The sequence below is a fragment of the Capricornis sumatraensis genome, chromosome 15 (genome assembly GCF_032405125.1).
Source record: "Capricornis sumatraensis isolate serow.1 chromosome 15, serow.2, whole genome shotgun sequence".
NCBI lineage: Eukaryota > Metazoa > Chordata > Mammalia > Artiodactyla > Bovidae > Capricornis > Capricornis sumatraensis.
The window spans coordinates 55,826,125-55,854,070 of record NC_091083.1 but is presented as its reverse complement, the minus strand read 5'-3'; the positions used below and the strand labels follow the sequence as shown (position 1 = coordinate 55,854,070).

Here is a 27,946-nt window from a genome sequence, read left to right as displayed (position 1 = left end):
AAGGGAATTTATTCCAAATAAAATCTGTTCTAAGCTGACTTTCTCTCTCCACCTCTTGAAGTAGAGAAAACATGACTGAAGCGACTTAGCAGCAGCACCACCACCACCACCAGTGTAATGCGGCCATGACGGGTCAAGACAAAAAAGAGCACTCCATAATCCTGTGTGAAACCAGACAAAAGCACGAATGTTGTCCACACCCTGGAATGAGTAAACACCCCTGTGTTCTGGCTAATGAGTGCTGCCACTCCACCGACAGCTTCAGCCTCCACTCGTCCCTCCCACCTTCTACATAAGAATAATTAAGATAAATATAGACTTGTCTAGCTTCCTGACAGCATCCAGTCCAGATCAAAGCCCTGCTTCCTTCAGCTCTCACCCAAACCACCTAAAAACAGCCCAAATCCCACAATAAGCCCTCTCCAGGACCCCCTTCCTGAGGTGCTTCCTGGTTCCCCACGGGGTTGGAGCTTTCTCACCGCCACGAGACTAATTCAACTTCTACTGTGTCCCTGGTGGTCTGTGGTTCAAGAGCTTTGACAGAAAAGGACATAAAATTTCAGCATTCATTACTCATCATAATAAATAAGGGAAGATATTAGTGAAACTTCCAATTTATCTATATCTGCACATGTTTATATGTTTGCAGGCACTGGGGCAGCAGGTAACATTATTTCTTCAGTGGGTCATGAAGGAAATGAAGGTCATGAAAGCCACCAGACCAGTGGTCAAAAGTAGGAAACCAGCTCACGGACTCAACTCTGGCCTGAGCCTGACTGTGTGCCCTTTGGAAAGTGGCTTCACTTCCCTTGGCCCCTTCATTCATCCCAGACATGTTCGTTGAGTACCTTCCAGAGATGAGCACACTCTGCCTTGCTGTTTCAGTTCTCAGACAAGTGGCTTTCGTGGTCTATCTGATGCTATGTAATTTGCATTTTTGTCCCTTTTGTTGCTGATTTTTGCTGTTTAAAATGATTCCATGTTTAGCTCTGAAGTGCTGTCCAGTATTCCTAAGCTCAGGAAGGTGTGACATGCCTTATGGAGAAAACACATGTGTTGGATAAGCTTTGTTCAGACATTAATTACAGCACTGTTGTCATGAGTTCAATATTAATGAATCAACAATTTACTAAATAAGGTGTGTTTAAACAGAAACACATAAAACAAGGTTATGTTTTGTTCAGTTGATGAAAAAGTTGTGACCAGGGGCTCACAGGAACCAAGCTCTGTATTTTCGCCCGGGAACAATGGTTCAGTACTGGCTAGTTCAGAGCTTAGCCCAGTGGACATCAACCCAGACTGAGTTAGTTCATGAACAGTATAGAACAACCAAGAATAACTACTTCTGGTACACCAGAAACTACTATACCTGGTAAATAGTGACTCCAAGAGCAAATGACAGGCAGGCTGCAGCTGTCGGAAGGTGAGCCAGGCATGAATGGGAAATGTTCAAGAGCTGCATCCCATCTCCCTGTGCTCTCCCTGCCCAGGGCTCAGAGTCACTGAGGTGGACTGGCAGCGGCTGAGCAACGGCACTGCACACCACACCCAGGAGTACCCCGGCCCTGAGCTCGTGGTGCGCAGGGGCCAGAGGTTCACCTTCACACTGGAGCTGAGCAGACCCCTGGAGAGCGAGGAGACCCTCATCTTCACCGTGGAGACAGGTACCTGACTGGTCAGTGCGCCCTGCTGCTAATTTGCAGTCTTAAAGATGGGTCTGGTGACCAGCAACCTGAAACCCTGTGGTCATCAGCCCAGACTTTGCGGAAAACAAGTCCCTAGAGGTGGTTTGAGCTTTCTGGGGTGGTTGGAAGGTGCTGCCAGCAGGCAGTAGAACAGGTGAGATGGCAACTCTGGAATTCTATGCACACCAAGAAGTCCAGGGTCCTGGGAGGGTATGGAAGTTCCTTAAGCACTCTGTGGTTTCAGAGAGGCTTGTTACTTCCTCCTTGATCCGGAAAGTGGGCGGGAGTCAGGAAAGCCAAGGTGGACGCCACTCTGCCACTGGCCCACCTGCGTCTTGGTCAGGTCCTGCCCCACAGCAGTGTCCAGCAGCTCAGGTGCTGAAGGTTGGCCTTCCGGGCCTGTGGCTTTTCCATTTCTCCAGGGCTGAGCATCCTGGAGCTGGCTGGCTCTCTTGATTCCCTCTCTTTTCTGCCAGGACCCCAGGCTTCTGAGGCCCTCCGCACCAAAGCCGTGTTCCAGACGTCAGAGCTGGAGCGGGGTGACACCTGGATGGCAGTGAAGGAGGCTCAGACAGAGAACACCACAACCTTCAGCCTTGCCAGCCCTCCCAGTGCCATCATTGGCCGTTACCAGCTGAGTGCCAGGGTTTCCTCTCGCCGCAAACATAGTGACCGGAAGCTGGGCGAGTTTGTTCTCCTTTTCAACCCATGGTGCCCAGGTAGGAGCTCCTGAGGCTGAGGCTGAGGTTCTCCCAGAAACTGTCCTTCAGGAAAGTCTGGGAGGCAGGTTAGGGGACAGGGGATGAGTGCTAAGGCCTGGCAAGAGCCTGGGGCCCAGGTGGGGGCAGGCCTGGGCAGAGGAAGTTGGTAGCAGACACCCCAAAGCTGCTGTGCCAGAGGGACAGGGATTAGTGTGTGGAGGCCAGGGGGCAAAGATGGGGCCTAATGGCAGGAAAGACCTAAAAGTGGGTAAGTACCAGGCTTTAGCCATCAGACAGCCTTGGTTTAGTCCCAGCTTTGCTGAGTTGCTGCCCTCTGTGAGTCTCAGTTTCCTCATCTGTAATATGTGGATAATAATAGTGTCTACCTATTCGGGTTATGGTGAGAATCCATTGAGCTAATGCTTGTGATATGCAAGGTACATCATAAGGGGTACTGGGGTCAGTACTCTTATTAAGGGTTAAGTCAGTAAGCAGTAACTTGAATGACAATTCTTACTAACATTTAATTGGCATTAAGTCAGGTTATCCAAAGACATCAGGACTCCTAAATTCCTTCCATCTGGGCCTGGGGTGGGGTTGGTCCCTGCCTAAGGAAAGACCATCCAGGCGGAATAGGGCCTGGCCAGGGGGCAGCCTGGGAGCCAGCAAGCCCCTCTTGCCCGCTCCTATTCCAGCTGCCTCTAGGCACCATCCTGCACCTGATGCCTGATGTAGCCCCTTCCCCAGGCTGGTGAGGCCAGGGCTCCACCTTCCCATCCCTCACACCAGGCCTGACCACTGCCTTTCAGAGGATGATGTGTTCCTGGACTCAGAGGAAGAGAGACAAGAGTATGTGCTCAGCGACAGCGGGATCATCTTCCGGGGTGTGGAGAAGTGCATCCGAGCCCAAGGCTGGAACTTCGGGCAGGTCTCCAGGGGCCCAGACCTAAAGGGGGCTGAGAGGCATGAGAGGCAGAAGGAGGGCTGGGGACATGAGAAGTCAGTGCAGGAGCCCTTCTGCGTGTCCTCTTCTTCCCAAGAGGTACAACTAGACCGACTCTTAGACCAAGCCCACTTATCCAGTCTCTACTATTAGTTGTACCAGGGCCCACACTGGGTCCTTGGGAAGGGAAAGTACATTGGGTATACATAAATAGCTTAGATCAGGGGCTCTCAGTCTTGTGTGTGGACAGGAAGGACACAGAGGGCTCATTAAAACATACAGGCGGCTGGGATCCATGTGCCTCCCCAACAGGTTGCTGATTCATTAGATCCGAGGTGGCCTGAGAGCTTGAATTCCTAACCAAGTCACCAGGCGCTGCTGCTGCTGGTCTGGAACCACACTTCAAGCGCCACTGGCTTAGATAAACAGTTACAATGCAAGGTGCGATGTTGTGAGAGGGGGTGGCGTGGGCAGAATGGTATAGATGGCAGCAGAAAGAATTTAAAAGACTGTCAAGGAAAACCACCTCAGGGAGTACAGAAGACTTCATGATATTGGGGTTGGGTCTCCAAAGTCAGGCAGGATCTGGACAGGCAGAGGAGGAGCAGACAGAGCAGCGGAGGGGAGTCGGGGAGTAGCGGAGGTTCTGTGGAGGAGCTCTGTCGGCCTGGGCTCCGGGCAAGTAGAGAACCCTGACTCTCAGGCTGAGGGGCAGGGGTTGAAAGCACTGAAGGTTCGAGACTGGGCAGGGATGACACACCAGAAGGTCTAATTCCATCTAAGGGGTAATGCCATCTCAACATGCAGGAAAATCAGCCCAGGGTTCCCAGACCTTCCAAATCTTCAAAGACCAGAAATCTTAATTTGTATATGAAAAATCTCCCAGTTCTTAAATGTTATCAACTAACTCAAGTGTATTTGAAAAAATCATGGGGAAAAAGGTGATTAAGGCTGAGCATATGGTTCCTGGTAACTCTCTGAGGGAGGCTTTTTGAAACTTGGGAGTCCTCTGCGGTGTCCCTGGAGTCGGGAGGGGGGACAGGAAGTGTAGGCAAGCTCCCTTGCACAACACAAATGACTGGGGGAGGTTGTGAGAGGGTCTGAAGTGTGGGTGTGACTCTGACCTCTAAGAGCAGCCTCTCTGGGGACAGTTTGAGGAGGACATCCTGAACATCTGCCTCTCCATCCTGGACCGAACCCCTAGTTACCAAGACGACCCAGCCACCGACGTGTCCCACCGCCATGACCCCATCTACATCACCAGAGCTGTCAGTGCCATGGTGAGGAGCCCTGCCATCCCTGCACGCACTCTCCTTCGTAGGTCCCCAGGCCAAACCTCAGGAACAAGCCTAAGATTTTTCCTGTCACCTCTTGTTTTAATCCTCTCTTGCTGCATAAAAAACCACCCCAAAACTCAGTGGTGTAAAACAGCCATTTACTATGCTGACAATTTTGCAAATCAGTGATTTGCAGGAATTGGGAACTGGGCAGGGCACTGGGAAGACAGAACATCTCTGTTCCCAGATGCTTCAGCTGGGTGTCTGAATGCCTGAAGATGTCTGGGATGGTTTGTGGGGACTATATATCTAGGGCCTTGGCTCCAGCAGTCAGTGTTCCCTTGGGTCTCTTCCATGCCATGTCTGCTGGAGCTGGAATGCCCAGGGGCTTGCTCACTCTCATGTCTGGCCCCTGGGCTGGGATGGTTGCATGAGCTGGGGCTGGCCAGTCATCACCCTGTCTCTCCATGTAGTGCCTCCATGTGACCAGGTTGAGCTTCCTCATAGCATGGCAGTCTCAGGGTAATCAGACAAAGCAGCTGGTGCCTCCCCAAGCAATTATTCTAAAAAGAAGAAGTAGAAGCTGCCAGTCTCATAAAGCCTAGGCCTGGGAACAGGCGCAGCATCACTTCCACCATGGTCCTTGGTCAAAGCAGTCACAGGCCAGCCCAGATTCGGGAAGAGGGTACATGGAACCACCTTGCTGTGGGAATAGTGCCATCTCTAATCTGTTACAGGCCAGTGCTTCCTCCTCAGAAGGTAGCCACAGGGCCTACTAACTCTCTCTATAGCAAGTAGCTGTTAAAGTCAGTGCCTGGGTATCTGTGATTCCAAAAACAGATAAAACTGATTTTTTCATATTTTATATTCTCAGTTCCTCAAGATTTCAGAGAGATGTCAGAGCACAGAGAATCAAAAGCAGTGACCAGTCCCAAACAGTAGAGCATTACAAGCCTGTGGGATTTGACAGGCTCCCAAGTCAAAGGACTGAACTCGCAGGTCACCTCTTTCTAACTTTCTGTGCAGTTTGAGCAAGTTCCCTAACCTCTACGCATCCCAGTTTACTCATCTGAAAAAAAGGAAGATAATAGAATGTACATGGTAGGTTTAAAAGATTAATATAGTGGGTACTGAGCCTTTAGAACAGGGTCTGGTACCTAGTAAATATTTGGCTCAGCAGTAAAGAATCTTCCTGCAGTGCAAGAGATGTGAGTTTGATCCCTGGGTCAGGAAGATCCGTTGGAGAAGAAAATGGCAACCCACACCAGTGTTCTTGCCAGGAAAATCCCATGGATAGAGGAGCCTGACAGACTACAATCCACAGGATTGCAAAAGAGTCAGACATGACTTAGTGACTAAAAACCACAACAACGAAGTGTCTCTATAACTATTACCACCAACAGTCCCCCAAAACAGATCACTTAAAACAAGAAATGCTCAAAAACTGTATTTGACTTTCAACAATAGAACATCCCGAAGGAAGGTAATTGAAAATGATAAATGGCACCAAAAGGTAAGTATTTTGAGACAGCAGATGGTCCCGATTTTCAGACAGTTTAAAAGGAAGGAGTAGCCCCAAATAAGGGGGTGGCCCAAAGTTGGAGATTTTACGATGGTGAAGTTCCTGAAGGGGGAAGCTCTGCCAGAGGGTGGACTTGTGGCCTCCTCTGTCCAGGTGAACAGCAACAACGACCGGGGCGTGGTACAAGGCCAGTGGCGGGGCAAGTACGGCGGCGGCACCAGCCCTCTGCACTGGCGTGGCAGCGTGACCATTCTGCACGAGTGGTTCAAGGGCAGGTTCAAGCCAGTCAAATACGGCCAGTGCTGGGTCTTCGCTGGGGTCATGTGCACAGGTACCCCAAGAAAGAAGATCCCCAACCCCTGATCAACTCAACTGCATTTGGTTGCATATATTTTCATAAGAATCCCTCCCCCACACCAAAAAATCTTTATTAGTGATGGGGAACTAGAAGACAGGTTAATGAAGAGAGAAACCAGATCCCTCATTTATGCGACTCTTGATCTTTGAGGAATCTCAGGCTCACTGAGTGCCTTTGAGAGAGTCTTGTGGTCCTGGGCTGGTCTTGTGGTCCTTGCAGTCCTCTTAGGCTGCTAAGGCTATTATAGGGTTATTATACAGCTTCCAAGGTCCTCTCAGTTTCAGAGCCCACCTATTCAAATGGGGGTGGCAGGGTGACGCTTGAAGTGCCCTGAGAGAATGTCCAGGAGATGGAGGTGTTTCTGAGCCTGGAGACAGGGGTCAGCCCTGGGAGAGACAGGGAGGGGGCTGTGGCCAGACGAGAGGCAGGCCGCCTGCTGGGGGGTCAGAACTCCCATCCCTGAGGCTGGGTCCCGGCCTGTCCTGGAGCCTCGTGAGCGCCCTGTTCTTCAGTCCTCAGGTGTTTGGGAATCGCGACACGGGTTGTGTCCAACTTTAACTCAGCCCATGACACGGACAGGACCCTGAGTGTTGACAAGTACGTGGACTCCTTCGGGCGAACGCTGGAAGACCTGACAGAAGACAGCATGTGGTGAGCCCCCGGCTATTGGGTCCCAGGGGCACCCTGTGGCCCATCCAGATCTGCAGCCCAGCTCACTGGGTCTGAGCCAGTTCTAGAAGGGGTGACAGGCACCCTGCAGAGGAGGGGTTGGTCCCCAGCAGGATGACACTTCTTCTGAGATACAGGGGGCTCTGGACATGTAACTCAGAGGCCAAGAACAGGGCTCAAGGTTGAATGACCTTGTACCCCCAGCTCTCCGCTCTGCAGGACTCTGGGCCGTCCCCTAGATTCTGGTGACGTGACTGCCTCTGCAGGGTCACCCCTGTAGCCTTCTCCTGCTCTCTGGGCTGCTTGTGCACTATGCTGTGTGGGAAACAAGCTCCTCTCTCAGCTCAAACAAAACTCTTTGCACAAAGCTTCACAAAATTCATTTTAATTTAATTTTTTAAAATAGAGGATACATTCAGCGCTTTAATATTCAAAAGGTACCAAATGGACTACAGTGTTTAAGTCTCCCTCCCCCATTTCAAGCCTCCCCATCCTCCTGGATGCAAGGCTGAAACTAGTTTCTTACATGTCTTCAGAGAGAAGCTCTGCAGATATAGGGGCACACATATGCGCAGTCCCCACGCACCCCCACCTCCCCCTCCTACTTAATATCAGCAACATAATGTAATACTGTTCATCCTGCTTTACATTTAACAATCCCATATCAGTACATACAAAGTTTCCTTATTTTTATAGTGTTTTAAACTTAATAACACCATAATCGGTGAGCACAGTCTATGCCATGCCCAGTTCTAAGTGCTGCAGTGCAGGCTTACCTCATTTGATTACTCTTCTTTTTACTGTGCTTCATAGATATTGCATTTTTCTACAAATCAAAGATTTGTGGCAACCCTGTGTCAAGCAAGTCTATCAGCATCATTTTTTCAACAGATTCATTAAAGTATGTAGGTTGTTTTCTTAGACAGAAAGCTATTGCACACTTAATAGATGACAGCATAGCGCAAGCATAACTTTTATACACACTGGGAAACCAAAAATACTTGTGTAACTCGCCTTATTGAACTATCCACATCTCTAGTGGTCTGGAACTGAGTCCACTATACCTCCAAGGTGTACCTGTGTACAAATTCATGCATTCCTCCAAACAACCTTGTGAGCAAGGTAGTATTGTTGTTTCTGTTTTGCAGATGAGAAAACCAGAGCACAGAGAGATCAAGTAACTTGCCTAAGGCCACATAGCTAGTGAGTGGAAGAGAAGTTACAAACCTGGCCTGCTTTTCAATTGGACAGCAAAACCATTGCTTATTTAACCACCTCATGAGGCCAGACCAAACATTTGCCTTTACAAACAAGGCTTCCATGAATAACCTTGTACAAATGTCTATTCATACATGTGCAAGTTGCCAAGAAAAACCAACTTTCTAAAGAGCAGGGGAATCGTGAAGAGCATACGGTACAGAAAGAAACACAGCCAGCCTCAGCATCCCTCTTCTTAGGATGTCCTTCAGCTCCCCAGGGGAGGAGTGAAGGACACTCCCCAAGCTAGTTAGTGTCCAGCCTCAGACCATCTCTCTGCCTCTTTTCTCCTCTTTTCTTCTCTTATTTTTGGTTCTTTTCACTCCCTCTCTTTTCAGTAGCACCAAAAACATTTTCATTCTTCTCTTTATTTATGCAGAATGGACAGGCCATTCTTTTGTTATTGGGATCTCTGTCACCTTGCAGGTTATACATGTTCTCCCTTTTACTTCCAAAGGCTTTTTATAATATTTTTCCAAAGAAGTTTGGAGGCCAGCTGTAAAGACAAAAGACACCAACTCAGGCCAATCAGGGTTTCTCTCTGCTGCTTCCTACTGTGTGATTTTGTGCAAATGGTGTCACTTTTCCTAGCCTCATATTCTCATCTTTAACATAGGAAACTTAAAGCTTAAAGTCCCTACCAAGGCCTACAGAACTCTGCATGATCTGAAACCTACCTGCCCTAGTGCTTGACATAGCCCAAAGACACATACTTTCTGTTCCTTGAATACACTAAGTTTTTTCTTGTCTCAAGAGCCTTTGCACATGCTGTGCCTTCCTCCTAGACCACTGTTCCCTTCACTCATCCTATGACTAATTCTTTCTACTCTAAGTCCCATCTTAGATGTCATTTACTTAGAGAAGATCTCCAGAAGTTATTCTCTATCTCAAGCTCCTCTTTCTTCACAGCATTTATTGTGACTTTATTGTTTTATTAATTATCTGATTACTTAATTTTTCCTGTCTTCCTATCTGTCTCCTTCCTTAGAATGTATGCTGCATGAGAACAAGGATCTTCTGTCTTATTGGCTGTTGCATTTTTGGACCTTGAACAACAGGATATAGATATAGGTGATCGAGATATAGATATGGGTACAGGTATAGACGTATATATGTATACATAAAGCAGGCCTCGAAGCTATTGCCAGTTAGGTTCCAGACCACTTCAATAAAGGGAATATCACAATAAAGTGAGTCACATCAATTTTTTAATCCAAAAGAGCATATAAAAGTTATGTTTACACTATAGTCTAATAAGTGTGCAATAGCATTATGTCTAAAAAACAATATACATACATTATTTTTAAAATACTTATTGCTAGATGCTATCATTTGAGCCTTCAGCGAATCGTACTAGTAACATCAAATATTACAGATCACTATAAAAAATATAATAATGAAAAAGTTTGCAATAGTGCAGAAATTACCAGAATGTGACACAAAGAGACACGAAGTGAGCAAATGCTACTGGGAAAACAGGTGAGACAGGCATGAGGAAGGGTTGCCATAAACACTCAATTTATTTAAAAAAAAAACAAACACAGTTATCTATAAAGCGGGATAAAGTGAACGAAGCAGGATAAAACAAGGTCTGCCTGTACCTGTGTGGATGATATGTATTCATCAATACAGCTGAATGACAGTTCACAAACTCAACCACAGAGCAGGGCCCAGGGTCTGGCTGGCAACAGGCACTTGCTCTCTCTGGGGAACCTCTCTTGCTCACCAGAGGCCAACCTGCCCCTTCCTCTCTCTGCGGCAGGAATTTCCATGTCTGGAATGAGAGCTGGTTTGCCCGGCGGGACCTGGGCCCCTCTTACAATGGTTGGCAGGTTCTGGATGCCACCCCCCAAGAGGAGAGCGAAGGTACGGGCTCAGCCGGGTGGGTCCCAGACTCTCGCTTTCTGACTCCTGGAGATGCTCACGCCCACCCGTCCTGCGCAGGCGTGTTCCGGTGTGGCCCAGCTTCAGTCACCGCCATCCGCGAGGGCGACGTGCATCTGGCCCATGATGGTCCTTTCGTGTTTGCGGAGGTCAACGCAGACTACATCACCTGGCTCTGGAATGAGGATGAGAGCCGGGAGCGTGTGTACTCAGACACGAAGAAGATCGGGCGGTGCATCAGCACCAAGGCGGTGGGCAGCGACTCCCGCGTGGACATCACCAGCTTCTACAAGTATCCGGAAGGTAAGGGCATATAGTGGCCTCCATCAGCCTCCCCAGTGACCAGGCTGCTGCAGATGGGCAACATGGCCAGGCCCTTTCTCATAAGATGTGTTGGTGACAGCCTGGTTAGGCACTGTCTCTCATGCTTTGAGCCAAGTGTCTTTAGCTTATATTAACCGCTTCTTTTGTTTACTAAATAGATTTCTCACATCTGACAATATCAATAGCTACATTTCCTTTAACATATATATTGCATGTACTGTGCCAGGTATTCTGACATATGATAATAATAATCACTAATAATAATGATGAAAGTAACATGTATTATTTATTGAACACTTAGGATACATACCAGTAGGCCCTACCAAATAATAATAATAGTAACTCCTGTTTATCAGCTGCCAAGGCCTAAGCCATGGTCACTAATTTAGGGGATCACTGGCTTACTGAAGATTCTGTGCTTGTTGGGGTACAAACACAAAACACATGTATTTTTTCTGGTCACTGCCTCCAGCTGTAAACTTTAAAAATCACCTTTTCCCACTAAGTAACAGGTTCCTTAATAATGCTGTGATCTGACTGTGCATTTGTCCGCCATTTCTGCCTGTTAAAAGGATGTTGTTTGGGTAATCAAGACTTCAAGTTCAAACTTGAGTCAGAGCTAGCCTCCTCCCCTCCTCTGAGCACAAACTGGGGCGGTGACCCCAGAAGCCTGCTGTATAAGGAGGGGACAGCGTGTGCTCAGGTTGCCTCCAGCCGTCCACTATCTCCCTCTAGTGTGGTGGTTTGCAGCACGGGATGTACATCGGAGTCACCTAGGGTACAGTCTCAGTTATACAGGTTGAACAACAATTACCCTCTGCTCAGGATTCTGTGGGTCAACTACAGACCCACAGAATCCTGGCAGTGTGCCCAGCGGGTGACATCTAAAGCTACAGGGTCTCTTGAGGCTTTACTTAGAACTTGCCTTTGCTACATTCTGTTGGTCAAACAATAAACAACCACCCCAGATGGAAGGGACAGGAAGTACACTCTACCTCTTGATGAGAAGAGTTGCAAAGAAAGTATTATGGCCATTTTAACCTACCACAGCAACCCGACTGCACCCAGGCTAACTGAATTGCAGTCTCTAGAGGGTGTGGCCCAGCCATCAGGACTTTTAAAAGCACCCCAGGCGATTCCAATGTGCAGCCAAGTTGAGAACACCAGTCTGTCTTCTAGTGTGTTAGGCCAAGGAGGAGAGGAGAGAAGAAATGCCTTTGACTTCGTGGGGCTAGGATTCAAGGCCTGAAGACAGGCAGGTGCTGCTGTGTTACTCACTCCGAAGCTTTGGGAGGACAGGTGGTGGCTCTGTTACGGCCTGCAGTCTCGGGACTCACACCTGTGCCGGCCCCAGGCACTGCTGATTCCTGAGACACTGGCCCCTCTTGCGGCAGACCCCCTCCCGCTCCACTGGCCGTCCCACAGCTTCTCTCTGATGCGTGGTCATTTCTGTCCCCAGATTCTGGAGGGCTGTGGCCTCCAAACTCATCCAGCTGCTGTGTCCCCCTCAGAAGCTGGTGGGGGGAGAGTTCTTGATGGGCTGTGATCCACCTGCCATCTTCCTTCAGTTTTCTCCTCTGTGCTCAGGGAATACACAGCTCAGTAATGAGCTGAATGAAATGAAATGCCACCAGAATGAAATGCCAGCTTCCCCTTCCTTTAGGCACTGCCAGCCTTTACCAGCCAGCTCCTTCTTATTGAAAACACCCCAAACTTTAACATTGATTCTGTCTGTAAACACCTCCCCACACACATATGCACACACATGCACACGTAAACACACACACTAACATATCCCCTCAGTTCCTTCTCTAGAAACATGGCCCTTGATGTTGATGACCTTCTCTTCAGGCCTCTCCTCACTGTCACGGGGTGGGGAGTAGAGGGGTGGTATGTGGCAAGACCTCTTCTAAACTCCTACCTGTCTCATATGTCCCCCAGTTTGATGCCTGGTCCCATCTGCTGGGAGTTTCTAGAACTTAGAATACAAGGTCTTTGGGGCCTTCTGTCCTAAGCATCAGCCATGGCTGATGAGAGAAATCAACATCCTGCTGTGTGATGACAATAACAGCAGTCACCACTGCTGGGTGCCGACTGTGGGCTGGCCATGTTCACATGTTACTTAATGCTTTTATTTAACAAATGTTTACAAAGACGTCCCCACAAGCTTGTAAGGTAGACACTTGTATAATGTTTATTTGACAGAGGGAAAGGCAGAGGTGCAGAGAGTGGACTCGGCCAAGGAACACAACGATGCTCTTCCTCTACACTTGGCTGCACTATCTAATCATAATATAATCTACTGTTGATTCACTGCCCACTGTGGGGCAGTTGATTTTACATCTAGGCTAATAATAGTATCTGAATTGTGTTAAGCATCGTGGTAAGCAATGTCCATGACTTGTTTCATTTAATATTCATAAATATCCCATCTTACAGGTAAGCAAGTTGAATCATAGAGAGGTTAAGGAGCTTCTCCAAGTTTCCAAAGCCTAGAAGAGCAAGGTGCTAACTAGAGCTTCTGTCTAATCTCAGAGCCTCTGGTCCTCCAGTCTGCTAGACTACTGTCTCTTCCATGAGTACCCACAATGTGCCATGCACTGTGCCAGGTTCTTTTATGTATTCCAGAATATAAAACACCTGCTAAGTATCAGGCATGATTCAGAGGCAAGGGAGAAAGAGAAGAGCCAGAGAACTCACCATCCAGCAAGTATAAGGACAGTGCAGGGTCATCAGCGCAGTGTAGGGGAGACCTGAAGGCTGGAGAAGCACAGAGAAAGGGTTGCTAATCCAGCCAGGCGGAGAGTTCATGAAGAACATCTACAGGGAACAAGATTTAGCCAGGAGATAAAGGGTTGGGAAGGCATTCTGGGAAGACAGGACCCTCTGCATCCTGACCCCAGATTCACTCTAAGCAGTGCTATTCTAACAAACCACAGGCATCCCATTCTGTGGATGAAATGCCAAGGCCTGTCTACTTGCTCCATTCACTGAAGCATAAAGATTCAGAGCCCCTGGGGCAATGTGCTTTGTCCCTACCCCTGAGTCAGCCTGGATGCTGAGCAAAGAAGAACCAGCTTTCCAAGCAAAGGAAACTGTATTTACAAAGAACGCACTGGCTGTCCTCAGATGCAGGGGGGCTTTCTGCAACAGGCTGTAGAGTAGAGAGGAGGAAAGCAGTTTCCCCGCACTGAACTTTAGTCAGAGGCTCTAAGCACAGAGGCAAGATCTCAGTTAGAGGCTGGTGCCAGGGGCTTGCAAGGGAGCCAGATTGGCAGTTCAGCCATCTGCCTCCGAGCTTGCATATTGCTTGCTAGGACTGCCATAACAAATCACTACAAATGTAGCTACTTAAAACATCGGAAAATTATTTTCTCACAGTTGTGGAGGCCAGAAGTACAAAACCAAGGTGTTAGCACACTCCCTCCAAAGTCTCTAAGGGGAGAGTCCTTCCTTGATCCTTCCAGCTGCTGGCGGTCCCTGCATTCTTTGCCTTGTGGCCCGATCACTCCAGTCTCTGCCTCCATCTTTGCTCTTTCTTTCCTCCTATGTGTCTCAAATCACCATCTCCTTTCTCTTACAATGATATCAATCATTGACTTTCGGTCCCACCTTAAATCCAGGATGATCTTATCCCAGGAGTCCTAATTACATCTATAAAGACCCTATTTCCAAATAAGGTTATATTCGCAGGTACCAGGGATTAAGACTTTGACATACCATTTAGGGGGACACTATTCTGCCCACTGCAGCCTAGGGGAAGACCCAGCACATGCTGATCAGGCCCTGGCCAGCCAGGCAGGCAGAGGACAGTGCCTCCAGTGACTGTGGGGCTGGAGCTCAGAGGCTGATCCATAGCGACCCAGTGACCAGCCCCTAGGGAACTCCCCTTCCACCTTTTCCCTCCCTCTCTGTTACTCTGCTATCTGTTTCTCCACTTCTGTGCTGTGCCCTTCTCCCTCCCTTCCTTCTTGTGTATGTATGGGAAACTCCCACACATTTGGTGTCAGAAGAGTTGTGAATAAAACAGTTCATTAGGGGATACTATGAACAACTATATACCAACATATTAGATAACTTTAGATAAAATGGACAAATTTCTCTAAGAATTACCAAAACTGCCTTAGGAAGAATTAGAAAATCTGAATAGGTTTATAAATAGAATGCAGTAGTAAATTAAAAATACACACACACACACACACACACACCACACACACACACACACACACACACACACACACACACAGACCAAGCCCACATGTCACCGGTGAATTTTCTACCAAACATTAAAAGAAGAATTAATACCAATTCTTCACAAACTTTTCCTCGAAAAATAGTAGAGGGGGGAACATTTCCCAATTTGTCCTATGAGGTCAGTATTATCCTGATACCAAAACCAGATGATGACATCACAAGAAAGAAAATTAGAGATCAATATCCCTTATGTGCATAGAAGAAAAATTGTCAACAACATGCTAGCAAACTGAATCTAGCAACGTATAAAAAAGATCATATGCCATGAAGAAGGGACTTATTGCAGGAATGCAAGATGGATTTAATATTAAAAACTAATTAATATAATATACCATAACAATAGAACAAAAGACAAAAACCACATGATCATCTCAATAGATGCAGAAAACCCAGCTGGAAAGGAAGAAGTAAAACTATCTCTTGCACATCATATAATCTTGTACACATAATATTCTAAGGAATCCACTAAAAGTTAATAGAGCCAATAAATGATTTCAGCAAAATTGTGGAAAACAAAATCAATTTAAAAAAATTAATAGTATTTCAAGATACTAAAAATGTATAACATGAAATGAAATTAAGAAAACAAGTTCATTTACAATAGTATCCAAAAGAATAAAATATCAATACTTTGGGAATTCCCTGGCAGTTTGTCCGGTGGCTAGGACTTGGTATTTTCACTGGCAGGGCCTAGGTTCAATCTCTGGTTGGGGAACTTAAGGTCTGTGCAAGCCACACAGCATGGCAAAAAAAAAGAATAAGATGTTTAAGAATAAATTTAACAAAAGGAGAATAAGACTAGTACACTGAAAACTACAAAGCATTGTTGAAAGAAATTATAAATGGAAAGATTCCCCATTTTCATGGACTGAGAGATTTTTTTTTAAGATGGCAATACCCCAGAATTGACCTACAGTCTCCATGAAACCCTTATCAAAGTTCCAGCTGAGTTTTTTTTTTTTACGAAAATTGACAAGCCGTTTCTAAAATTCACTTGGAAATTCAAGAGACCCAGAATAACCAAAACAATCTTAGAAAAGTAGAATAATGGATGGCTCAAACTTCCCAGATTCAAAACTTACTATAAATATGTAGTAACCCAGATACTGTGATACGGTCATGAAAATGGACATACAGATCAATAGCAAAGAATGAGGAATCCAGAAATAAACCCTTATAGTTATGCTCAATTGATTTTGACAGGATGTCAAGGCAATTCCATGAAGGGTGAATAAGAATAGCCTTTTTCAATAGATGGTGTTGGGACCTCTGATTATCCACGTGCACAAAAATAAACCTGGCTTTTTACATCAGACCATACACAAAAATAACTCAAATGGGTCACTGATCTGTATCAAAGAACTAAAATTATAAGGTTTTAGAAGAAACAGGAGTTAATCTTTATACACTTGAGTTTAACAGAGCCTTTTGGATATGACATCAAGAACACAAATAACAAAAGAAAAAATTGATAAATTGGGCTTCATTAAAACTAAAAATTTGTACTACAAATGGTACCATCAAGAAAAAAGAAAGATAGCCCATGGAACAGAAAATATTTTCAAATCATGTATCCAATAAAGAACTTGTATCTAGAATGTATAAATAATCCTTATAGCTCAACAATAAAAAGATAAATAACCCAATTTTTAAATGGGCAAAGGATTTAAATAGACCTTTCTCTGAAGACAATATACAAATGTCCAAAAAATATGAAAAGATGCTTACCATCTTTAATAATTATGCTTGACATCATTAATAATATTCAAAGCCACAACAACATACCGCTTCATATCCACTAGAACTGCTATAATCAAAAAGACAGGCAGTGAGAGCTGGTGAGGTTGTAGAGGATTTGGAACACTCATACACTGCTGGCGGGAATGTGAAACAGTGCAAACACTTTGGAAAACAATTTGACAGTTGCTCACAGTGTTAACTTAAACACAGAGCACCACACCAGTGAGCAGATGCACTTCAGATATACACCCAAGAGAAATGAGAACAAACACCCACCAAAGTCTTCCACATGAACATCCGCAGCAACATTATTCCAAACAGCTACAGTGGAAACAACCCTAACCTCAGTGGATAAACACAGTGTGGTCTGTCCGCATAATGCAATGCAATGCTGCTGCTAAGTCGCTTCAGTCATGTCCGACTCTGTGCGACCCCATAGATGGCAGCGCACCAGTCTCCTCCATCCATGGGATTTTCCAGGCAAGAGTACTGGAATGGGGTGCCATTGCCTTCTCCAATAATGCAATATTATTCAGCAATAAAAAGGAATGAAGTACTGATATATACTATAATATGGATGAACCTTAAAAATATTGAGTGAAAAAAAAGCCAGTCACAAAGGACCACACATTATATGATTCCCTTTATGTGAAATGCCCAGAATAGGCAAATTAAAAATTAAAATAGCAGTTGCCTAGGGTTGGGGCAGGGCAGGGAGGAATGGAAAGTGACCACTAATGGTTATAGAGTTTCTTAAGGGTGACAGAAATTGTTATAAAATTAGATTGTAGTGATGGGTACACAACTCTGTGAATGTATTAAAAAAACATTGGCTTGTGTCCTTTTAAATCTGTACATTGTGTGTGGGCAAATTAACATATATCCAAATAAAGCTGTTTTTAAAAAATCAGGTGGTCAGAGAAGGCCTCCCTGAGAAAGTCACATTAGAATTTTTGGCAGAGAAAGGAAACATTTTCTTAATAAAAATATTTTATAAGTAAGTTATGGAGGAAAGTGAAAACTTCACATAAATTTTAATAATAAAACATGACATGTTAAAGAACCTTTAGGTCCACACGAGTCCCTTCAAGCCCAGGCCACACAGTGGTCGGGTACTTGGGAGAACGTTTGGGAAGGAGCACAGCCCAGAGCTCAAGGAAGAGGAAGCGTCAGAGTTGGTTCTTGAACAGATCAGGGTAGAAAAATGACTGGAGTAGACATGGAGCCTACATCCTCCAGAAGGGAGAAACATTCCTGAGCACTGTGCTCGGGCCTCGCCTGTGCAACTCTTCTCCCCACTGCATAGACGGGAAACGGAGACTTGGAGGGACTGTAAATGATAATAAAGTTCACAGTCGCCTGGCAGCAAACTGACCTGAGGGTGAGACAGTTTACATGGTGGTCTGAGGGGAAAGGAGTGAGGGGAGAAGGTGACAGATTCCAGAGACCAGCGAGGATGTTGGGTGGAACTTATTATCGCCTGACCAGTTGTGGGTAGTAAGGTTGAGGGAAGAGTCAAGGACATGTCCAGTTTCTGACTTGTATGCTGGGTAAACAGTGGAGCCATTTGCTGACATGCGAATGCTGCCAGCCAGAAGATGGCATATTTGGTTGGGTTGGAGGCGCCTGTGGGACATCCTGGGGGTGGAAGTGGGTCAGTGGACCAGTCATATATTGGTCTGGAGATCAAAAAAGAGAAGAGAGGTCTGTGCTAGCAACGGGGAAAGTAGGAGATCAGGGATCCTAAACTCATGTCTTCAGGAGCTTGCAGATGGCACCCCAGTGTGGCAGACCAGCAGCAGGAGAATTACGGGTGGAGACTGTGGAGAACCAGCAAGTATGTTCCCATCCGGAGAAAGCACAGCTTCCTCAGCTAGAGACCATGACTGCCATGTAGAGACTGGGAAGAGGGGGTTATTAAGAACACAGAAATTGGAACCAGATTGCCTGGGTTCAAATTTTAGCTCTCTCAAGTTTTCTTCATTTCCAGTACCTTGGGTTCCTTATCTGTAAAATCGGGATGATAATAGTACCTTCATCCTGGGCCAGGGAGGAAATATATATGTATGTGTGTACATATGTATGTATGTGTGTACAATATGTACATATGTATGTATGTATATACACACATATATATATCATCTAGAACTACAGTGCCTGGCACATAGTAAGTCTACAAAAGTGTCAGCTATCTTTATTATATGAGACTTCACATCCATATGTCATTGGTAGAGAGGGCTACCACTCTCTATTGTTATGTGAAATTTTCTAATCTGAAATTGGTAACTGATTAAAAATTTATTTAAGTAGTCCCAGATCCAAACACAATGCATATGGCTGAGGTCTGCATATGGCTCTTGGGCTGCCAATTTGAGACCGCCGACAGCCATGGTCAATTAAAGTGGGGATGGAGTAGTGGTTGTGCTTAGAGAAGAGGGAAATGAGAAGAGCTAACCCTGGGAGAGGTGGCAGAGAGGAGGGGGCCTGCCTCACGATGTCCCATGCCCTGCAGGGTCCCGGAAGGAGAGGCAGGTGTACAGCAAGGCCGTGAAGAAGCTGTTCAGTGTGGAAGCCTCTGCAAGGAGGGCCCGGGTCCGCAGAGGGGGCAGCCGTAGACTCGGGCGTGATGACCTCCTGGAGCCTGCCACCAAGCCCAGCATCACTGGCAAGTTCAAGGTGCTAGAGCCACCCGTGCTGGGCCATGACCTGAAGCTGGCCCTGTGCTTGACCAGCCTCACCTCCCGGGCCCAGCAGGTCCAAGTCAACTTGAGCGGTGCCACCATCCTTTACACCCGCAGGCCAGTGGCAGAGATCCTGCACGAATCCCACACAGTGAAGCTAGGGCCAGAAGAAGGTAAGAACGCCCCAGCTGGATGGGACCTGGTCGGCCCAGCCTCTTTTCCCAGGAGAGAAGGGGATATTTCTGAGCATTTGCAGATGAGAAAACTGAGGTTCAGAGGGACTGAATAATAAGGATAATAATAAAAGTGCACAATCATCTAGTGGCAAACAGGTAATGCTCAAGTGTTCCCACTCAGTTTGAATACTTAGCAATGAATAAATACCTGCTGGGAGCATTTCATAACATGTGGAATATGTCTTATGTTACCTTTTTAAAATCCAACAAATTTTGGAGCTCATCTGGCTCCAGTGTTTCTCAAGAGACCAGTAAGAGGTGTTTATTAAGTGCCTACATATGTGAGACCTTGTCCTGAGAATTCTGTAGGCATCAGCCACAACCTACAACCACCCTGAATCCTCTCCCCTCTCCTCTTGTCCCATATATTCTCTCTGTCTCCCTCTTTCTCTCATACACTTTCTGAACCCCAAGGATTCAATCAAAGAGATTGTTCTCTGAACCACTTTTCCAGTAAGTGAAGCTTGTGTTTTTTGACAAGGTGTGAAAATATGTGAAGGAGGTGTTCCATATTTTTAGCTTTTCTCTCACTTATTTTTCACAAAATCTAAATCACAAAATAACACTTCACAAGGATTTATTAATTAACATACACTTTTTTCTTATTAAAAGGAATGCATATCCATTAAAGATTTAGCACAAGGGAAAGATCACCTATGATCCTGCCACCCACCTACAAATTGTTAACATGTTTTCGTTCCAAATTTTTAGAGCTTGTTGCTTTTTGAAAAACAGTTCTAATGATATCACAAACACTCATTAGTGTTCTGCTCTTTTCATATTGCATTGCAATTTAAATATTTTATAAGCTCTTCACTCACATCATTTTAATAGATATATAATCTGTAAATAAATATATGGTGACTTATTTTATTTGTTACCTTCTTTGAGGTAGTTATTATCTATTGCTATTTTTTAATTAATGCATTTATTTTAATTGAAGGCTAATTACTTCACAACATTATAGTGGTTTTTGCCATACATTGACATGAATCAGCCATGAGTGTACTTGTGCCCCCCATCCTGCTATTTTTTTAAAAAGACTAAAGTAAGCACTCTGGTGAAAAAAAATTCCTGTATTCTGGTCTAGATTTTTGGACTGCTTTTTTTCAGAATAGATCCACCAAAATGGAATTGCTAAGCCAAATGGTGTAACTATTAATATATGTGATTTATTAAAAATTTATAATTTTTAAATTAACAGACTTTTTAAAGGAGTTTTTGTTCCAGAAAAATGCTCAGAAAGTCCCAAGAGTTTCCATATATTCCCTCACGACCTCCCATCTTCCCGTGTTACTAACATCTTGCAAGAGTGTGGTACATTTGTTACAACTGACTGATACTGGTAGATTACTATTATTAACTAAAGCCCATAGTCTACATGAGGGTTCATTCTGTATTGTACATTCCGTGGGTTGTGACAAATGTATGACGTGTATCCAACACTAGAATATGACACAGGATAGTTTCACTGCCCTAAAATTCCCTGCTCTTCATCTGTTTACTTCTCCCTCCCTTGACTCAAATCTCTGGCAACCACTGATCTTTTAACTGTCACCAGTTTTGCTTTTTCCAAATGTCATATCACTGAAATCATATAGTGTGTAGCCATTTCTGATTGGATTCTTTCACTTGGGAATGTATATTTAAGATTCCTCCATGGCTTTTTATAGCTTGACAGCTCATTTCTTGTTATCACTGAATGTCCTTTATATGGATACATCACAGTTGACTGACCCACTCACCTACTGAAGAATATCTTGATTGCTTCCAAGTTTTGGCAATCATAGATCAAGCTGCTATAAACATCCATGTGCAGGTTTTTGTGTGAAGATGTTTTCAACTTATGTGGGTAAATACTGAGGAGTATGATTGCTAACGGTATGATAAGAATATGTTCAGTTTTCTAAGAACCTGCCAAAGTTATCTTCCAGTGTGGCTGTAACACTTTGCATTCCCACCATTAATGAATGACAGTTCATGAATGAAGAGCTCCTCATCCTTTCCAGCATTTACTGTTGTCAGTGTTTTGGATTCTTGCCATTCTAATAGATATGTGGTACTATCTCACTGTTTCAGTTTGAAATTTCACAGTGATGTATGATGTGAGCATCTTTTCTTGTGCATGTATACATCTTTGGTGAGTTGTCTGTATAGATTTTTTGCTCATCTTTTAATCATGTTCATTTTCTTATTGTTGAAGTTTGAGTTCTTTGTATATTTTGTATAATAGTCCTTTATCAGATGTGTATTTTGCAGATATTTTCTCCCAGTTTGTGGCTTGTCTTCTCATTTTCTTGACAGTCCTTCCACAGAGCGGGAGTTTTTAATTTTAATCAAGTGCAACTTATCAATTTTTTCTTTCATAGATCATGCCTTTGGTGTTGTATCTAAAAAATTAGTCATCCTCATCATACCCAAGATTATCTAGGTTTTCTCATTTGTTATTGTCTAGACATGTTATAGTTTCACGGTTTGCATTTAGGCTTAAGATTGATGTTGATTTCATTTTCATAAAGTGTGTAAGGTATGTGTCTAGAATCTTTTTTGTAAATGTGGATGTCTAGCTGTTCCAGCACCATATATTAAAAACACTATCTTTTCTCCATTTTATTTGCATTGCTCCTTTGTCAAAGATCAGTTGGCTATATTTGTGTGGATCTACTTCTGAGATCTATTTTGTTCCACTGATTTGTCTATTCTTTCATTAATACCACACTGTTCTGATTACTATAGTTTTATACTAAGTCTTGAAGTCAGGTAATGTTGATCCTCTGATGTTCTTCTTTTCCTTCAATATGATGTTGACTATTCTGGGTCTTTTGCCTCTTCACATAAATCAGTTTAGAATCAGTTTGTTGAAATACATTAAATAACTTGCTGAGATTCTGATGGGTTTACCTTGTCTGTAGATCAAGTGGGGAAGAACTGACATCTTGATAGTATCGAGTCTTCCTATCCATGAACATGGAATATCTCTCCATTAACTAATTTAGTCTTTGATTTCTTTCATCAGTTTTTTTGTTTGTTTGGTTTTCCTCATATATGTATACCTTTGACATATTTTTGTTAGATTAATGAGTTTTTCATTTTGGTGCTGCTAATATAAGTGGCATTTTTAACTTCAAATTCTACTAGTTTATTGCTGGTATTTTTAAAAAGTGATTGAATTTTGCATGTTAACCTTATATCTTGTGTCCTTGCTATAATTAGTATAATTACTTCAAGGAGTTTTTTTTGCTGATTCTTTCAGATTTTTTACATAGATGATCATGTCATCTGTGAACAAACACAGTTTCATTTCTTTCTTCCAAATATGTATACCTTTTATTTCCTTTTCCTGTATTTTTGTCTTAGCTGGGACTTCTAGTCCAGTGTTGAAAAGGAGTGGTGAGAGAGACATCCATGCCTTGTTCCTTCTTAGTAGGAAAGCTTTGAGTTTCTCACTATTAAGTATGTTGTTCAGTTCAGTTCAGTCGCTCAGTCGTGTCTGACTTTTTGCCACCCCATGAATCGTAGCACACCAGGCCTAGGTTTTTGTAGGGTTTTTTTTTTTTTTTTTTTGGAGTAATAGTTAATGTAGATGTTCTTTGTCAAGTTGAAAACTTCCTCAACTATTTCTAGTTTTCTGAGAATTTTAGTCATGAAATGATGCTAGATTTTGTCAAATTATTCCTCTGCATCTACTGATATGTTCATGTGATTTTTCTTCTTTAGTCTATTGATGTGATAAGTTACATTAGTTGACTTTGGAATGTTGAGCCAACCTCATATTCCTATAATAAATCCCACTTGGTCGAGATATATAATTCATTTTATACATTGTTGGATTCAAGTTGCTAACATCTTGCTGAGGATTTTGCACCAGTGTTCATGAGAAATATTGGTCTGTAATTTCCTTTTCCTATAATGTCCTTGGTTTTGGTATTAGAGTAATGCTGCCCTCATAGAATGGGTTAGGAAGTATTCCTTCTGCTTCCATCTTCTGGAAGAGTTTGTAGAGAATTGATGGCATTTCTTCCTTAAAAGCTTGGAAGAATTCACCAGTGAACTCATCTGGGCACAATGTTTTCTGTTTTAGAATGTTATTCACTATTGATTCTTTGATTCACTAGTGATTTCTTAAATAAAAATAGACCTGTTCAAGATTGTACATTTCTTCTTCTGTGACTTTTGGCAGCTAATGTACTCAAGGAATTGGTACATTTCATCTAGGTTATAAAATCTGTGGGCATATAGGTCTTCATAATATTAATTATCCTTTTAATGTCCATGGGATCTATAGTGATATCACCTCTTTCATTTCTGTTGTTAGTAATTTGTGTCTTCTCTCTTTTTTTTTTTCTTATTTAACCTGGCTGGAGACTTATCAGTTTTATTGATTGTTTCTTAAGAAAACAGCTTTTGGTTTTGTTGATTTTCTCTTTTGATTTCTTGCTTTCAATTTTATTGATTTCTGATTTAATTTTTTTCTAAATTTTATTTCTCTTTTTTTTTGCTTACTTTGGATTTAATTTGCTCTTCTTTTTCTAATTTCTTAAGATGGAAATTTTAAGATTTGTTTATTTTAGGTCTTCTTTTAATATCTGTATTCAGTGCTACAAATTTCTACATAAGCAATGCTTTCCTGCATTCCACAAACTGTTATATTTTCATTTAGTTCAAAATGTTTTTAAATTTTTTGATGTATGTTCCTTAACCTAAGTGTCATTTAGAAGTGTGTGGCTTCATCTCCAAATATTTTGGAGTCATCCAGCTATCTTTCTGTTACTGATATCAAGTTTAATTCTATTGTGGTCTGAGAGGATACACTGTATAATTTTTATTCTTTAAAATTTGTTCATGTGTTATTCATAGCCCACAGTGTGATCATTCTTGGGGAACATTCAGTATGAACTTGAGAAGGATGTGTATTCTGCTCTTGTTGGATGAAGTAGTCTATAGTTACCAGTTCTATCTAATGGTTGATGGGACTGTTGTGAACATTTGTTAATGAAAAGAATCTCAGCTTTTATTAGATTGTCAATGGAATTCATGACTCAGAGAACTTAATGAAGCTCTGTTCTGAATATTGTATGGAATAGTCTTTCTCTTCCCTTCTCCCATGGTCTGAACTAATATCCAAAGTTCTCTTCATGTGCATAATTGGGAGCATCTGGTGATTCTTTACTCTGGAGCTGTAAAATTTGCACTTCTAATAAGTTCCCTAGAGATGCTGATGCTGCTGGCCCCGGGACCACACTTTGAGAACCACTCATCTCCTACCATACAAGGAACAAATGATATAACATATATAAAGTATTTCTCACAATTCCTACCACTGAAGAACATTTAATTTATGGTAGTGATCTTCAGTATTGTTGATGTTATTATAAGATGGGGATAATAATACTTGCTCATGCAATTGTTGTGAGGATTAAATGAGATAATCCCTGAATGTGCTTGCAAGTCCCTAGCATACTTTAATCTCTCAGTAAAATTTAGCTTTTAAAATTATTAATTATTATTATTGTTGTTGTAGTAAAGGTTCTCCTGGTAGAATGTGTTAGACTCAGAGAACCTGTTAAGGTAGAACTTTGACTCGTGGGTCATTCAAGAAGCATGTATTATACGCAAAGCTCTGAGGAACAGAGAGTTTGAAACATTTATGGATCTTTTCCACAGGGTGAATACTCAGATGCCTTTGGGGACAGGAAGGAAACAGAAATAAAGGAAGCAGTGGCAATAGAACAGTAGGGGATGGTAGAGCTTAGGCAAACTGTAAAGAATGTGTTGTACCTTAAACAAAAAATATACAGTGATCAGATATATATATACACACACATGCTCAAAAGAAGAGATTACATAAGCAGGGAGTTTGTGGCTTCTGAGAAAGAGACAGAAATGGTCAAAACCATAGGCGTTCCGAAGGCAGAAGGCACAAGATCATTGGGTAAGTGCATCAGTGAAGGCTTTCCACAGGTGGTGGGCCTGACTGCAACTGGGCCTTAATGGGGAGAGAGGATTTAGTGAAGCTGTAAGGAGTTGGCCTCCTCATTGAGTAGTAAGCTTGAGGGAGGCCTTTGGCCTCCTTCTTCTGTGCACCTGGGACATAGTAGGTGCTCATTGAACAGTGAGTGAATTCCTGATGGATGAATCATTGATGGTTGTGATATCTCCATTTGAAATGATTGGGGGAATTTTAAACTCATCTCCAGAAGCTCTTAGAGAGACAGTCTGGTGTCACGGTAGCTGACTGGCCTGAATTTGAATCCTACCTTATCCTGGCCCCTTGATGCACTTACTATGTGACACTAGACAAGAAATTACCCTCTCTGAGCCTTAGGTTTCTTAATCTGTGAACTGATGATAATAATGACTGTCTCACATTGGTTGCAAGGTTCATAGAGTTCCTCTTCTGGGTTCTTTGAAAAAGAACACTGGACTCCCAACTCCCACCTCTGCTTTCCCTTCCAGAGAAAAAGATCCCAATTGCAATATCTTATTCTCAATACAAGGAAGGCCTGACAGAGGACAAGAAGATCCTCTTGGCTGCCATGTGCCTTGTGACCAAAGGAGAGAAGCTCCTGGTGGAGAAGGACATTACTCTGGAGGACTTCATTACCATCAAGGTGACTACTGTCTGAATCTGACACCTGTTCCTGGCAGGTCCCCTTCAGATCTGAAGGAGGGCATCAGAGGCTGGCTCTCAAGGGTGAGGACAAGTGGTGTGAATGGAGGGGGGTGGATATAATGATAGGTCTCAGTGATGGGGTAGGTAGAAGCAAAGGATAGCCAAGTTTAGCTCCCCACTCCCTGACCCAGCCAGGATCATGGGTTTCCTGGGAGAATGTGGAGGAGGGAGTATGACTTATGGCTTCTGTCCCTGTAGGTGCTTGGCCCAGCCGTGGTGGGGGTGGCAGTCGCAGTAGAAGTGATGGTGCTTAACCCTCTCTCGGAGAGAGTGGAAGACTGCACGCTAATGGTGGAGGGCAGTGGCCTTCTCCAGGGACAGCTCAGCATCGAGTAAGTGTCAGCCCGGGGTGGGAGGGCTGCCTTGCGTGTAAAATGGGCCATAAAAACACTGCCAGCAAGGGCAGGAGGGAGAAACCAGCCCAGTGCCTAGACACATTAGTCTTTCATTTCTTCATTTATTTATTTAATCATTTAACTTACTCAATCATGTAACTCATCCACTCGTCCACATTCATATTTTCTCTCATTTACCCATTTATTTATTCATTTACCCCTCTTTTCATTTACTCTCTCCTTCACTCACTCATTCACTCTTCTATTCATGTTTTCACTCATTCATTCATTTATCTGCTCAACTCAGTTTTCACTGGTTCATTCATCCATATTATTTCTTTAATTTGCTCCCTTATTTCCCTATTCATTCACACTCATTCATTCATTTATACATTCATTCACTCATTCACACATATTTGAATTATCCATGTACTCACTTATTTGCTTATTCATTCTCAGTCATTCATTCACTCATTCACTCATTCATTCATTTGCTCAGTCACACTCATATGGTCTTGTACCCTGACTCATGTGTCAACTGCTGGAAACACCAAGATGAACAGATGGAGTTCTGCCTGGAGAAGGACTCTAGCAACATATGGCCCTTCAAATGAAGACAGTGTGATTTGTGCAAAAGGATGGATTCCCCAAAATCTAGGGGCTCAGAGGAAGCCGTTGAGTGGGAGTGGGGTGGGACCAGGGGAAAGCCCCAGTGGAACTGATATTTAAACTGGGCTTTAAATGATGACTTGGGGAGATTTTCAGGTATCAAGAAGGGTGGAGACCTTCCCAGTCAAAGGTCTCTATGGCTGGTATTGTCAAGGAAAGTCTCCTGGAAGAAGAAAAAGTTAATCTGGGCCTTGGATGTAATTGGGATGGGAAGGGCACCCTAGGGAGGAGGAACAATCCATCCAAAAGCCTAGAGGAGGGTAAGTGTAAGGTATGTTCAGGGCACAGGGAGGAGACTAGCCTGACTGGTTGAAATAAGTGAGAAGCAGTGGAAGGGACAACTAAGCTGAAAGCATATTGAAAGGCTTGATCGTCAAGCCACAAAGTATGACCTTGATCCTGAGGGCTCTGGAGTGCCATGGACCGGCAGACCAGGCTCAGGAAGGAGACGTGACTGATGGTCTGCCTTTCTTCCATCTTCTTTCCCCAGTGTGCCCAGCCTGGAGCCCGAAGAGAAGACCTCGGTCCAATTCAAGATCACTCCTTTCAAGAGCGGCCCACGGCAGCTGCAGGTAGACTTCGTCAGCCCCCACTTCCCGGACATCAAGGGCTTTGTGATCATCCACGTGGCCACAGCTAAATGACAGGCATGAAGGGCTGAGGAGGGAGGAGAAGGTCCCTATTCCTCTCCTGTCCACTTCTCTGCCCTTCCCATATGGGAGTCGGGAGGCCTGGATT

At 43.9% G+C, this 27,946-nt stretch overlaps 1 protein-coding gene across 1 annotated transcript; it reads left to right on the top strand.

Annotated features, from left to right (window-relative positions):
* Positions 1-125: 125 nt before the first annotated feature.
* On the top strand, positions 126-27,852 carry TGM6 (transglutaminase 6). Its single transcript, XM_068986775.1, has 13 exons — positions 126-210; positions 1,491-1,664; positions 2,162-2,404; positions 3,196-3,314; positions 4,481-4,609; positions 6,282-6,459; positions 6,999-7,137; positions 10,175-10,278; positions 10,357-10,599; positions 19,127-19,468; positions 25,988-26,142; positions 26,403-26,536; positions 27,699-27,852. The coding sequence occupies exons 1-13, from the start codon at positions 126-128 to the stop codon at positions 27,850-27,852; spliced, it is 2,199 nt and encodes a 732-aa protein (XP_068842876.1).
* The last annotated feature ends 94 nt before the right edge of the window (positions 27,853-27,946 follow it).